General features: G+C 41.5%; 1 protein-coding gene across 2 annotated transcripts in view; it reads right to left on the bottom strand.

Annotated features, from left to right (window-relative positions):
• ETV5 (ETS variant transcription factor 5) overlaps positions 1 to 15,982 on the bottom strand; it is a 58,929-nt gene that overhangs the window by 15,799 nt on the left and 27,148 nt on the right. For both annotated transcript variants that reach the window (XM_032406965.1, XM_032406966.1), the window contains exons 6-8: positions 14,563 to 14,692; positions 13,353 to 13,640; positions 1,950 to 2,209 (exon numbers count right to left, since the gene is read on the bottom strand). In XM_032406965.1, coding sequence (XP_032262856.1) covers positions 1,950 to 2,209; positions 13,353 to 13,640; positions 14,563 to 14,692 — 678 coding nt within the window. The remainder of the gene's footprint in view (positions 1 to 1,949; positions 2,210 to 13,352; positions 13,641 to 14,562; positions 14,693 to 15,982) is intronic.

Below are 15,982 nucleotides of genomic sequence, written 5' to 3'. Positions count from 1 at the left end.
TCCTGCTCCCAGGTCATGTCTTTCTGGTCTTGACCTGGGAGAGAGGTGCCACCCTAACTGGCAACATGGGCAACACCATTACCCACCATGTGAAAGTAGGACTCTTGGCTCCTGATCAAGAGAACGAGAAGGAAAAAATGATGCTTCATTCTTATAACTTGTTCATTTTAGAAATTAGTTAACACCAAATCTGGGGAGAGAGTTAATGGTATAAAAAGAAACTGGCTTTCAAAAGGCCGAGCTTGGCCTTCTGTCTCTACTGACTCAGGGGCTTTGGGGGTTAGAGTGGGATGAGGGGTGCTTTAGATCTTTCCCAATTTGCTCCCCTTTACAGCTGGTGGTCACATCCAATTCTGTGCCAATGGATGAGGGTGCTTTTTAGGCCAAAGAGGTTAGGGGATTTGAGGTTAGGAGCGAGGGCAAGGCCATTTGCAAGGACGTTTCCCCATGTTGGAAGTGTTGGAATGAAACCCGAACTCAAGTGAGCTCTTTTTCAAGCATCAGGTTATCCAGGTGTCCACTGAGAGGAAAGCTGGTAGGTTGAGTTGTGCCCATGCGGGACACATGAATTACAGATATGGTAACATCTGCTGAGTGTCTTGCTTTAAGTGGGGTGGGGTGGGGTGGGGTAGGGTGGGGTGGGGTGGGGTGGGGTGAAAAAACTCTTCAGGACGGATTAAAATGTCAATCCCCAAGGAAAAATATTGCTGGTCATGCCTGTTCCTGAGAAAAATACATCAAAGCTTTTAGGAGGAATGCCAGTGAGAATTTTACAAGCTATCAATACCTATACGCTTGGTAATTTTTTTTATCATAAAGCAACAGATGTCTCCCTTCTGTCTACCTCCCAGCCTTTCCCATAATCCATTTCTGCCTGAATTGAGCAATCTATGTATTATCTCCCAGAAGGCCAAGAGCAAACTATATAGCCTATTTGCAAAAGTCATTCAAATACATACTGCCCCACCCTTCCCCAGGGTCTTCAAGAAAAACTGCCATGGAAAAGGCTGAAAACCTACCCACCACCCTCAAATTCCTTTAGCACCAACTGCAAGAAAAGAGTGAGAAAGTTTAAGTAATTTCTGAAAGAAGAGGAAAAGAAGAGGAGGAAACAGTTTCTAAATGTGCCAAATGCAGAATTCCAACTCTTCTTACCCCTAATGATCTCATTTAATATGCCTGGCCTATAAGATACGTAGTTCGTGAATAAGTGTGTGTGGTGGTGGCAGAGGAGGGGGGAACCCCCAAGCACAGCTTAAACTTCTTGATATGCTTATGTTTCTAGACAAGAGGTAACCCACAACCAGACAAGGGTGCCCTAACATGTTACCTCTCCCCATGTACATCAGCAGCCTCTGAAGGACACCAGCAGCCTCCTTGCCCAGAAAAGGAATGCAATAGGGCAGTGAATCCCATGAGGCAATCAACAAGACAGCCTTTTCCATGGTGTACCCAGCACCCCATATAGTCATGACGTACCAGATGATTTCTCAGAATACCATTCATTTCAAGAATAGAAAGAATCCCATTCTACATGTAGACTCTCTTCCTTATGCTCATATTGGGAGTTTGTGAGTCTACCCTATTCAAAAGGAAAGCCGTAAAGCTAGGGGCAAGGACTAAAATGCAGAAATGATATTTCCTAGGTCCAGTGACCCTTAGATAATAGGTCTTAAAAAGGGCATCGCCACGATTGGATCTTTAGGCTCGGACTCAGAGGTGTGCTCCCCACCACTTTTGAATAACTACTGCACTTCCTCCCACTGGATGGCTTTTCTGTTTTGTTTTGTATTTAGTTATGAATAAACAAGTCGGCTTTAGTAGCTCCTAAGTTCTTTGAGGGTGATTTTTTATAAAACTATTCCCTAAAGCCCTGCACACAGAAGACAATAACAACCAGACAGATCAATGAGAGAATGAAGGAAGAAATGGCATGACTTTGTGCTAACCTGAATCAACGCAGTAATCCCGGGGCTCCTGCTTGATTCCCATTGGTGACTGGAACCCATGTGCCGGGGGGCCTGGCATGCCTGGGACCCCATGTTCATAGAGTGGATCATGGTATTCTTGTTTGAATCCCTGAGGGGGCGGGGGAGCTGCAGGGACAATAGGTTCTGACATTTGCCGGTGGTAATTGGGGCGATTATCTCCAGGAACTCCCGACTGAGGAGGGAAGGGGTGGCAGGGTTCAGACAGTTGTCTCTGAAATCTGCAAGAAGAAAGTAGTTATAGTTTTTAGCTAAGAACATGATATATGCCTACTCTGATTTAGCACTGGGAATTAGAAGTTCAGATAAATGAAATTATTTGCAAAGCACTTATTAATGCCTATTTCTGAACATTTTACCCTCTTTCCAAAATTATAGGGCATATTTCAGACCTCTTGAGTCAGGGAGTGGCAAAAAAGCAATCAAAGCAATGACACGGTAGCCTCTTGTCTCCCATGCATGTTTATTTCATACAGTCCCTCTGTACAGTTGGGCCAGGTTATGTGTCTAAATATATAAGACCACTTATTTGCAAATAGGACTAACATATACATATATTTATTAGTTCATTCCTTCTTTTGCCTGTAGATAGAATCAAATTTTAAAGACCAAAGAGTACAAATTGACCAGTTAGAAAATGTAATTTAAAAAATCCCATTCGTAATAGCAATGAAAAACAGAAAATCTCTAGGAATAATCAGGAAATGTGTAGGCCATATAAGAATAAAACCTTAAAACTGTTTTCTTTTTTTTTTTTTAAAGATTTTATTTATTTATTTGAGAGAGAGAACGAGAGAGACAGCATGAGAGGGGGGATGGTCAGAGGGAGAAGCAGACTCCCCGCCGAGCAGGGAGCCTGATGAGGGACTCGATCCCGGGACTCCAGGATCATGACCTGAGCCGAAGGCAGTCGCTTAACCAACTGAGCCACCCAGGCACCCCAAAACTCTTTTCTGAGGAAAAGAAAGAAAATTTAGTTAAAGAGAAAACATTTAGAGGACTTTGAAGCTATTGGTTCACTGACAATTATTCTTTAAAAGCAATGCCTTCCCAATCAACTTGATAAAATGATTCTATACTTTATTTAAAATAGTAAACAATTTTTGAAAAGAAATAACGATCTTTTAGATATATTCACAAATTTTCTAAAACTGCAATAATTAAAACAGCAATATAAGGAATGAAAGATAGGCATATCTAAGGAATTGAATGGGAAGTCAAAAACTGTCAGGTATATTCTAAAATTTACTACTTGTTAAAGTTAGCATTTCAAATTAGTGGGGGGAAGGTCCCTGTTTTATACCACATGTCAAAATAAATTTCATATGGATTCAAGATTTCAATGTGAAACCTTAATGACAGAGAAAATATATGTGGAAACATATAATCTGAGAGTGAGGGAAAACCTTTTTACACATCATACCAACAGTGGAAATCATCAAGATAAATATGGATATTCCTCATTGTATAAATTTCTACAGTTCAAAAAACACCAGAAACAAAATCAAAAGAAAACAAACCGAGGAGAACATCTCTAACAGTCAGAAAACATCAGAAACAAAAACCAAAAACAAAACAAGCTGGAGAAAAATCTCTAACAGGTACAGCAATATTGCTGACATAAGCAGCTTTTAAAAATCAGTAGAGAATGAATATCCCAGCAGAAAAAAATGGGTAACGGACATAAATAGGAAAATCACTAAAGAAGAAATACTAATGATCGTAAACAAACAAGAAGTTCAACGTCATTAGTGATCAAAAAAGTACTAAGAGAGAAAAGGTTTGTCCTGGTTACTTGGAGGATAAATCGGTAGTTAATAGATCTGTGCCTGGCACATAAAAAGCACTGAAATCATAAATATGATGAGATCTAGTTACAAGGATGGTCACCAGTGCAAGCCTCCAACAAGGGAACTGGCTAAGCACATTGTGATATAGCTCTTTAGTTGAGAGCAACAATCAAATATGATGTAATACACAAATATGTAAGAACCTGGAAAGATATTTTTGACATACTGTGGAAGTTACAAAGAACATCAAATTTTTGCAAAAATAAAAATTATTTATGAAAAAAAGTATGGTGTCATACAGATCTTGGGAGAGAGCTGCATAACTAAATGTGAACACTGTTTATCTTTGGTTGGTTATGATATTAGGGGATTTTCTTTTTTTGCTCATCTGCAGTTTAATAAATATACACTACCATATAATAAGACAGAACAATAAAAGCCTTTTGTTATTAATTGGGTAGCATTAATATCCTTCAGCTGTCAGAAAAATCCAAAAGTATGTCAACTGCACCTTCTCTGTTGGAAGGGCGGTATAGTAAAAGGGAAAGTGATAGAGGGCAAATTTTCTTGGCTTCAGTTTCCTCATCTGTAACATGGGGGTGTATTATGCATCAAAATGCTACTGGAATGATATAATAAAATCATGTCTACAAAGCATGGTTTGCACCACAGCTGGAGGATAGGTGTAGAAGTTAGAGATGGTAACCCTCAAGGTGAGGTCTCGATCCATGAAATATGTATAAGACACTCATCTCTGTGTATAAAGAAAAGCATCTGTGAATATATGCCCTCAGGTAGAAAGCAGGAGCCGAGGTTCAGGTTCAAAAATCAAAAATTTACAACAATGAATTCCAGTGGGTTATTTAAAATCAACAATAGAATCCTGTAATATTAAGGTCTTACTCTAACTTTCACTTGAATCCTATGAATAGCTTTCATAAAATAACTTGAATTTGATTTGAATCAATCTGTGGCAACAGGTGGCCAACAGATTTCTAGAATATCAAGATTCAAAATCTTTAACTGAAGAGATTTGGATGCAGAAGAAACATTGTTTAGATCAGGGTTTAGCAAGGCACTCACTCTGTGGGGATCTTTACTACCTTACCAAAAGCAGTACCGCAAGATCATGTCATAACATGAAGATCATCAAACAGTTTTACATATGCTTATCCTTTTATCCCAGACACCAAAGGCATCAGAATCTGCCTGGCCAATGTATTAAACAAGTTGTACAAACTATTTAAGGTTCGCGGGGTTGAGAGCCTTTCCCAGCGGCGCTGAATGCATTACAGCGGAACTTCTTCAGGAATGCGGATTTTCAAGGTTGCTGTTATTTAAGGAAACCCTTCCAGGGTCTTTGAAGAAGTGTAAATTTGAAACCCGGGTTTAGGCTTGACATTTAGAATACAGGCAGCAGCGGCCCACTGCAAACCTGATTTTTGAAGCGAATTCTGAAGAAGTGGGCAGAAAAGAAAGATGAAGATATTCTCAAGGCCTTATTTTTATAAAGTACCAAACCTCCCAGCCAAGTACTAACGAGGCCCGACCCTGCTTAGCTTCCGAGATCAGACCTTACACTAGCAGGAAGGAACAGTAACAGAGGCACCCATCTTCCACATTCTCTCCCCTCTGCCACCATCTTGGCTCCTTCAAAGGTGACCTCCACAAATCACTTCCTTTGATGGCTCTGGGAGGGTGCAGAACCGCTTAGTTCTGTAACCAGAGCCCCTGCAGCTGACAGGCCCAAGCCCTTCACTTCCTCCCGGTGCCTAGCTTCTCACCTTCCAGAATGAAACTCTAGAGTCGGCTTCAGGAAGAGGTACTTCCATATGGGTACCAGCCAGCAGCCCCTGCCCCTCCCCCAAGCCCCACTTTAAGGGTGCTTGGAGCTTAGGGGCCGGGGATCTGCAGAACAGATTCTATAACTGGGATGGTTCAGTCCTGGTTTGTTTTGAGGGAGTGGCATGGCAAAGGGGATCTTAAGGGTAGGTCACAAAACCAACATGTTTGGAGAAAGATTCGCTCAGAGCTTGCTGCTGATAATGGCTTTTATTTGCAGAGATTAGTAAAGTAATTCCGCTCTTGTCCTCAAAATACATTCTGTGAACTTTACTCACTGACCTTCATTTGAACCCCCTTCCCCTTTCCGCAATCCTTTTGAAGTATCTAAGAATGTGTTGTATATATAATACAGCTAGGACAAAGATGCCTCTTGTTTACTGAGGCAGGCAATCATTTTCAGTGGAGGAGCGGCTTGGTTCCTCACAAACCCCTTCTGCTCACCCCCCTCCCTTCTCCCTCCCACACCCGCCATCCCAACAGAACTCCTCAGGCCGTAGTGAACTCACAGTTGGTAGTTGGTGAGCAAAAGGAGATTTCTGACTATCAAGTGAGCTTAAATTCAATAGGTTACAGATTAAAGCTTTTTCGGTGCCAGTTTATTTAAAGAACCAGTTATTTATTTATTTGTCAGATTTATATAGCGCCTTTCCTCCCAAGAGCTCACCCACGCTACCAACATTTGGTTTACGTTATGAAAACCGTTAGATGCTTTTTCTGCATTTCCTTTTCGGTTTCTGCTGCCAACACACAGAGTAAACACAATGCTTAGAGGAAGAATGGAGAAAAGTGTGGATTGGAAGAAGGCTACGCAGTGGCTACGGGTGCCAGGTAAAGTAGCCGCGGTTCAGAGGCCGCCGGGAGATGATACATAAAGTCGGCCAAGAAACCAACACCATGTACTTAATGTTTCCATTAAGGCTAAGAGAAGATAGAACAGGGAAGCAGCATAGCCGGGTAAGAGGCTGTGGCTGTGAAGACAGAAGATCCTGGGCTGAAATCCAATCTTTACCACTTACTGGCTGTGTGACCTTGGGTGAGTTATGTAACTGTTCTGAGCCTCATTTTCCTTATCAATAAAGTAAGGACAACCAGGATACCTGTCCAAAGGTTTGTTGTAAAGGTTACAAAAGCTAATGCATGAAACAGGGCCTGGCTCGTTGTTCTCAGTATACGTTACCTTCAAACACCACCATCAACTGCCCATCTCCTCCCCCACCCCCCAACAAGCGAAATTCAGAAGCTGGACAACCATAAGGGGAGATTAAGGAATTGGGAGAAAACTCTCACACACATATAACAGAGTCCACTAGTTGCCTACCCAATATCCACTCTCCTTTCTCAGAATGAAAATGCTGATTTTTATTCACATTTATTTCACACTAATGTTTACTTTCCTGCCATATTCCAAGAGCCAGACACTGTTACCAAACAGAACTCGAACACTCCCTAAAAGCCCACCACAGAACTCTGAGAAAGCTAGCAGGGCTCTGTGAGGTCTGTCAGCACTGCCTCGACTCAAATTTGGCCCATCTAAACTGTGATAAAACACTGATAGATGAGGAACAAAATATGTCCTTTAAAGGCCTAGATGTTTGTCTGATTTCCTAACATCAAACACAGAAGAAGGACGGGGATGGAAATACAGGATGTCCTCAGAATATCAGCTGGTGAGAGTATTATTAGCTTTATATGTACAACACTAATACGTCTGATGATGAAAAGATTAGGAATAAAGGGAGCTTTACATGGTAAAAACTTACCCTTAACCAGTGAAGCAACAGAAGTTTCTAAGCTGTGCTATCTGCATCATTTTAGGAAGATTCCTTTATGGAATACGAGAGTGATCTTTAAAAAGTGTCACAGAAGCTAGCATTTACTGAGCACCTTCTCTGTGCCAGTACGACGTCATTTAATCCACCCGATGATTCTAGGTGGTAAGTAACTACCATTCTCCCATTTCCAGATGAAGAAACCAAAGCTCAGACAAAGTTAAGTGTCTGCCTGAGGTCATACAGATAGGAAGTAGCAGAGGTGGGATTCAATCCCAGGCCCAACTCCAGAGCCTACACTGTTTCTATAACTACTTTTAAATACTCTCTTGATGATATTTAAATAAAAATCATATAGTCCAGACAACTAGAAAACTCCCATATGTTTGGAAATTAAGAAATATATTTTTAAAGAACTACAGGATTGAGAGAAAAAAAGAAAACACTTAGAACTGAGCTTTTAAATTAAATCAGAATTTTAATTTAAATCAGGACTTGGGTAGGGAAATCAAATAACTGATTGTCCAAATCAGGACATCTGGGGGAGTAAAAAGGAAAGCTATGAGCAATAACTTCCATTAGGCATAAACTATAAGTGACCTGGGACAAACTCCAATATCTGGTCATTCCAGCCTTAGGAGAAGTTTTATTTGGTTATATGTTATACTATAAAGAAAAAAAGCTAAAAAATTAATGAGTGAATCATCCAACCAAAGCAGCTAGGAAAAGAAAAACAATGAAAGAAAGTAGAAAGAATAAAAGATTTTAGTAAGAGCAGAGAGAAATCAACGAAAAAACATCTAATAGAGAGGATGAACAAAACCGAAGTTGATTTGTTGAAAAGACAGATGATATTGTCTGCCAAGGACTAACTAGAGATTTTATGGCAATTAATTGTATAACTCAGACAAAATGGAAAAATTCCCAGAAAAAGTAATTTATTAAATTCACTCAACTAAACAGAAATTCAGAGCAACACCAGAAAAGTGAAGATTCTTAACTGGTAATTAAAAATCTGCCCACAAGGAAAATATCAGGCCCAAATGATTTTACTTATAAATTCTTCCAAAAATTCAAGGAATAAAGAATTCCAATTTCACATGCGCTATTCTGGTATACATAAAAAGGAGGACACCCTCTACTCATTTGAGGAGAATAACTTCAATGCTAAAACCCAACAAGGATAATATAAGAAAAAAAATTATACCTTATTCTCAATCATTAATACGGATGCAGAAGTTCTCAATATATGTTAGAATAAAAAGTCCAGCAAAAAAGGTAACATATAACAAAAAAGTTAGGTTTAGCACATGAATACAAGGTTGGTTTCACATAAACCAATGTAGCTCACTACATTAAGAAATGGAAGGAGCAAATTCATTTGATGATGTCAACAGACAGAAAACATGTCTGATAAAATTCAATATCCATTCATATTAAAAACTCTGAGTAAACTAGGAATAGAAGGAAATTTCCTTTAGCTTGATATAAGGTAACAAGCTAAAAACAATCCCTCTTAAGATTCAAAACTAAAAACACCCCTCACTCTGACCATTAGAAGTACATCATTCAGTCTGTCAAAGAAGGTTCTATTAAGCATCTCCAAAACTCAGTTTCGGATCCCAAGTGAATTTGTGCTGCCATACATAACATGCTATTAACAGCAGTGCGTGGAGAGGGGATGCGTCAGACACATTCACTTCATTCCAGGCCAGGCTACAGATATGACTCACAGTCAGGTTCTTCCCTCTCTAAAAACTACAAAATCTGAAGGACAAAAATGAATGGCAATTTATTGGGGATGGACTTTAAGGGAGGAAGTAGAAACAACAGAAAGCCTCGAGTATATTAAATCTCTTAAATCTGTACAGCATCTTCAGGGAATGAATACTTATCTATCAAATCACAAGTCCACCAAATGTAAGCTCATTCCTTTAAGCTTTGAAGATGTGATCATAACGACTGAGGGAGAGAATTTTCTCAAACAGGTTAGGTTATTCACATAACTGACCCTTTCTTGATGACTCTGGGGCATTCTATTCTATCAATTCAGCAGGACAGCCTATGACAATACTGATCCCTTGGGGAACATCAAGAAGCAGAGGATTTTTCCACCAGCAGTACTGTCTTAAATGCTGTCATTTCTTGAGATCTGCCTCTTGATGCTGAGTGAGAGAGCAGCAGATCCCAAAATTTTTAGATGATAAATTTCCTAGCGGAGCCTCTTCAGTTGAATTGTGGGGACTCCTTCAACTTGAGATGTAATGAGAAATGGTATAACGGAGGACAAAATCATACCTGGCCAGTACGATGGGTATAACATAGGAACGTTTTCTAAATTCCTCCACTTAGCCCATGTAAACATCGTAAGCAGCACGATGAAAAAACTTTTGAGATCGGGATGGCTGAACGAAAAATACGCCTCCTCTTTAAGGAGCAGCTGGTCTTTAAGGATAAATGGAACATGTCTCAACATGCCAAATTACATGGTTTTTTTTTTTTTCCTCCTTGAGGGGGAGGAAATCACGAATATAAATCATGGCTTCCAAACACAGTATTTATCTTCTAAAAATAACTTATGACTTGTGAAAAATTATATACTAAGATTATATAGAACATTACGAATGTACTTTTGAATAGATTATATTTTATTTGTTTAAAGTATAATTCTAGCAAACTGTTATCACTATCAATAAACATACACTGAGAACAAGTAAGATACTGGGCTGAGAAGGTTCTAAATCATGGTTTTTAAACCTCAAAAAGTTTATTCAACTGCAGAGGCATACTGTGAGCAAAACAAAAAAGATAACTGTCACAACATGAGTTTAGACGAGTGAAATAGGAATTTAGTAGGATTTTGTAATGTAAAACAAGGACAGAGTTCTGGTGGTTTAAGAGAATGTTAGCAACCCCCCCACCCCCCAAATCATAACCAAAACAAATGGTGCAGTTATAAATGCTTTGGTTTCTAAATGTAGGCCCCTGTAGTTGGCTATGTGACCATTAGGAAGTCCCTTAGCTGCTCTGAGGCCTGATATTCTTATCTGTGGAATAGGGTTTTTTACTCTGCTTTGGTTAGAGGATTGTTAAAAAGCTCAAATAAGACTATTTCCTGGGGTGCCTGGGTGGCTCAGTTGGTTAAGCATCTGACTTCAGCTCAGGTCATGATCTCAGGGTCCTGGGATCAGGGCCCCATGTCAGGCCCCGTACTCAGCAGAGAGTCTACTTCTCTCTCTCCCTTTGTCCCTCCTCCGCTCATGCTCTCTCTGTCTCTCTCTCAAATAAACAAAATCTTAAAAAAAAAAAGACTATTTCCTTCATATCTTACAAAATACCATATATTTTTTGGTAGGGGGTTATTTTTGAAGTAATATTCTTAGATTGCATTTAATAAAAAGTTAGCAAAGAACAAACTCTAATTACCAAAAAAAGTAATCTGCTCCATTTTAGGCAGGCATAATAATTAGGAGAGGTGGGATTATGAGGCTTGTTATCATACACAAGTGCAATTACTATTACTTTTACAAAATCAGACCAAGGCTTTTAGTTTGCCTCATTTTCTGTGTGCTCTCTAGTATCTACAAGCAAAATCATTTGTCATGTCTTTGATGTACTTTGCATCACCCAAATAGCACATGGATACCATCATTAATAATAGACAAGGGCAATAAGAACAAAATTCAGAGTCCTGGGTATTTGATACTTGAGGAAAAGGTGGGCTGGAGTAACGACGGGGGTAGAAGAAACAGCTGGATCATGATTTCTCAAAGTATGACAATAAAATATCCAGGCCATGCCCCCAGACCCACCAACTCAAAATCTGGGGCAGAGTAAGGAACCTGCACTTTTAATAAGCCCCTGTGGGAACTCCTGTACACTTGCAACTTTGCGATTACAGTGCCCTAGGGTAGAAGACTGAGTGTCCCAGTGTTGCTTTTCTTTTATCGATTCAGGACTCTGCCCTTCACCCCAGTTCTCTCAAGGATCTCTGTATCAGCCCAGTGTGTGTGAGGTCTTTTTATTCTAGACCCACAGTCCTAATGGCAGAGTGCAGGGGAAGTAAGTCTAAGATACACAGGCAGATGTCAGGGAGGAATCGCCCCCTAAAAAGAAATACCTGGTTTCTGGTTCCTACCTGTCTCTTTGGACACCTGAGGGCAGATAGTCCTACATGTCAGGGATCAAACCTTCCCCTTTTGGGGGGAGGGGGCTGGGTAGCCTGGTGACAAACCTATTTCACCACTGAGACTAAGGCTTCCTGTCTGCCAGGGCTGCAAGAGGCCAAACATTCTCCTTACACAAGCCCTCTGGGTAAGAAACAGGGATTGAGGGGGAACTAGGAATAAAAGGGATTTAACATGAAGTAATTTCCCTTTACACGCGGTATAACAAATACAAGGTTTGTTAAGTATTTCAAGGACCAAATATATGTCCCCCTTCATCCCTCCTCCTCAATTAATAATCCTTGCAGGAAATCAGGAAGATACTATTAAAAAGCACAAAACCAAAAAACTATTGAAATAGAAATGGTATCCAGGCCCGAGTGCACAAACTGGCAGCCTTGCAGAGTGATTTTGCCCAGAGAGGTTTTGTTTAGTCTGCAAAGTGCTGCCGTTGTTTTTAATTTGAATTAGTTGCCAACTTAAAAAACAAAACAAAACCACACAGCCTGGAATTTTTACATGAAAATCCAATTTCCGAATTCTCCTGAAGAAGTGCAAGGCTGTTAACAAGGTAATAAACTGGCAAAGCTTGGTGGTAGCTGTCTCCTTCAGATGAACTCCCTCTTGAAACCAAGGCCCACCATTGAGCCAGCCCCCGAGTCAACGCTCACCCCTTGGGCCCTATGTGTCATTGGTGTTCATGGCTCTTGGCCTCCCTAGGGGAATAAAGACTACCAGCCAAATTATGTAGTTCTTCATGGTGACTTTCACAGCCAGGGGGACAGGGGATCAGAATCAGACAAGAATGTCTGCTTTCTTTTCTGTATTTCATCTAGAAATAAAGTGACCCCTGAGAAAATACCAGGAGGTATTTGGGTTGGACCAGGCCTGAGGAAAGTATACTCATACATCCTCCCTCTCCGGCCCCTCAGCCCCACCCCCAGCCAATGCAGAACAAGAAAGAGAGGAAGGAAATGCAACGGTCACCATCTTTCGACCCTTGGTAACATCACTGACAACTGCCCACCTATGTATGTCCCAGAGAGACTCGAAATAAAAAGATGGGTCTCCAGAACAGCCTATATAAAGGAAGGCCACAGGCATCCAAACTTCTAGAATACCCAGATAATGGACTTACAAGGCTGGGACCTAAGAGGTTATTAAGTTTGGTGTTAGAGTAGGTTGCCTTTCCACTTTAGTTTGTTTGATGAGTGTAAGACTCTGGGCAAGTTATTCCTGATGCCTCAGTTTCCTTATTAGGAACATAGAACCTACCTGGAGCAAAACCAGAAGATTTCTCTCTCAAACGTAGGTAATTACAAATAAGGTTTTTAGCTAATTTCCTGTTAAAATGTGTTAAAATCAGATGAGTAATAATACGTTTTGTAATTTAGCGATTTTCCCTAATATGTAAATAAAATGCTAATTAAGTATTTGTGGGTAGCATAAAGCCAAGTTCAATGCTAGTAGGCAGATTCCAGTGAGAAGCCAGGAAACCAGCCCTCGATGAGCATGGACAGACTGTCTAACCTGGTCAAGTCTCTCTTCTACCTCCATAATGGGGGGATGGTACTAACCATCTCTCCTTTATCTACTTCATAAATTGTCTAGAGTACAACAACAGAGTGCTATATAAACAGGTCATATTCCTATTATTCGTCTTACCTCACAAGACGCCTCAACGCAATGGGAACTTTACAGGTACCTGGTAAATATGACTAACTGCTTCCTCTCTCCCCGTGGGGTAAAGGGGAGGGGATGGAGGCAGCGAAAGAAGCCCAGATCAGCACCCACCTCTGTTCTGATGGATACTGGTTTTCAGGCATCATCTTTGGCATCTGCAGGGGCTGATGTGGTGGCCGGGGGACCGCAAAGGTTTGCTGCTGTGGTCCAGGTTCAGGAAGTGAGTGAGGGGCGGGGGCGGGGCCCACACCTGGGACCGGGCCAGCTGCAGGGGCGTGTGCAGAGGTGGGCAGAGTTGCCTGGGGTGGGGGGAATAGGGAGTTCTGATGGGTGGGTGACAGGGGGGGGGTGGGAGGGGTTAATGGCTTGAACCCAGAGGGAGGCTTCCTATCATAGGCACTGTAAACAGAAAGAGAGAAGGAACCATTAAGCTGTGATGAAGCCATGAGCATGGTTGCCAGGTCCAGCAAGATGGCTAGGCTAGGTTGCAGACCCAATCGCCAGGAAATGACAGCATTAACATAGTTAAATTGCTGGCAGCCCCGAGGGAATATTTGTACCTCCGAAAAGTGACAAACACTCTGCGTCACAGGGACTTGTTTAACACTTCTAGTGATTCTTCTCCAAGATAATTTTAGCCTCTGTTTCCGGTTTCCTTTTCCCCCCTTCTAAAAGCATTCTCCATGTATGCGTGTGGAGGGATGGATGGGGTGGGGGGCAGAGTTTATGCCCTGGGGGGGTTTCTGGCCCCCTCTCCCAAGTACTCCAGGGTCCCCAGGAAGTAGTCAGGATCTCTGTGGAAGATAAATTTCTGCTGTAACAGGACTTGAATTAACGACTCTTCTCCCCCTTTCCCAGGCAGTCTGTGTTTATCTTCTAGAGCAAAGAATGATTTAAAATTAAAGCTTCATTCCTGGGGCCTGGATATTCTTAAGTAAAAGGGCACAGGCACGGGGACTTTTTCATATATTCTGATTTGAAGATTACTTCTTTGGTGCTTAAAGTTCACATTAACATATGATAGACATGAAGAAGTATATATTCCCTCCCTAGAAGCCACAGATCAAATATCCCAGTATTCAAGGTTCTTTCCCTCAGGAGGGCTCAGTACCCCACGCGCCCAGTTCCCCCGTGGAGCCGGCTTCACAGTTTTGCTTTTCATGTTTTGCACAAAGGCCCCCGGTCTGTACTGGCCTACACCTAGAGGACGACATTGCCGTGGGAGAGGACTCTGAGCGCTACCTCTGAGTGTCTGCTGGAGTCCTGGCAGCAGCCGGCCCCACGGCTCCTCTCCAGCCAGCCTTTCTCTGGTGTCACTTACCAATAGCTGAAGAGGCACTTTTCTCCATAGTTAGCACCGAGAGCCTGCTCGTGGCTGCAGGATGACAGCTCGGAGGAGGGGCTGTGCAGCTCCCGTTTGATCTTGGTTGGAGGTGGGGCATGAAGCACCACTGCAATCAGAAGAGGGATTGGGGGGGGCGGAGAGAGAGAGGAGAGCCCATTAGCAGGGAGCAAAAGGCTTTCCTTCTGCAGCCCCTGTCACTAGTGGATGGCTCTTGGAAGTCATGCCGAGTCACATGCCCAAGAAAGCCAAACACTGAAACACAGAGCCTTCCATCTAAAACCAATGAAAAGTTCTTTCAAAGTCGGAAGTCATCATCCGACACTTTTAATTAGCTGTGGGTTTTTTTCCCCATTTCTTTCGTGTTGGGTCTACTACCTCAAAATTCCTGCAGGTGATGGTTCGTCAAGAAAAATGCAGGTGCGATAGAATACCAAGGGTTGCAGACATGAAGAATTTTGTTTCCAAAAGGGACAAAACAGTCAGAGATACATTGGTAGACATTACACATTAACTTGTCAAAGGCTTGAAACTGCTCTGGCAAATACATTTCTTATTCAGAGGCATATAAATTAAATACAGGACTTTTTAAAAGTCCTTTCTCAAGCAGCTCTAAATATCAGCTCTGAGTAAGAAATACTTAACTATAAGGCATTTCAAAAAATTTAAGAGCAAAGGAATAAATACAACAATGGACCAAAGCACAACCTAGCTTAGGCTAACTGCGTAAGGACAAGTCCTGGAAACCTTTGAGCTTAGGCCGGCTCTGTGCCTTTCCTGCCCCAGGAAGGGCAGGTTTTCATAACCAATCTTTTCAGATAAGTGCCAATTACTTCTCCAAAACTGATGAAATAGTACACAGAGCTCTTGCATAACGTTTGGAAATCAAGTGCATATTCCATATGTGGTTCTGAGAGGGGAAAGTTTTTCAAATCAAGGTGACTTACATGGGAGTGAAATGAAACGAAATAAAACCAGGTTTGCCTTTTCTGTCTTATCTAGGAGCTGACTCATTTTAAAATGAGAGGGCATTTTACCCAAAGTAGAAGGACAAACTCTAAAAGATGCTACACCATTGGGCTGTCTACTACTCATGAATTAGGATTGTTGTTCTCTGCCCAGCTCTCATGAAGGGTGGGGGAGAGACGAGTTAAGTTTTGTGCCAGCAACTCTCCACTCTATCCAAGGTCTCATTAGATAGCTAACCACAATCAGTGCCCTGGTGCCCCACTAAAATTTCGGTCTGACTCAATGCTTACTCCTAGAACACTTTCAGGAGCTTAGTTCATTCTTAGTGATTATACTAGGCAGAATGAGTGAAACGATCATCTGTTTTCTGTTGAGAAGACTGAACAATCTTCTGGACAACTGCTTGCTCAGGTGCCACCTCCAACCCCAA

This window comes from Phoca vitulina, unplaced genomic scaffold, assembly GCF_004348235.1.
Source record: "Phoca vitulina isolate PV1807 unplaced genomic scaffold, GSC_HSeal_1.0 scaffold8, whole genome shotgun sequence".
NCBI lineage: Eukaryota > Metazoa > Chordata > Mammalia > Carnivora > Phocidae > Phoca > Phoca vitulina.
The sequence above is the reverse complement of the archived record's forward strand: the minus strand, read 5'-3'. Positions and strand labels throughout refer to the sequence as shown.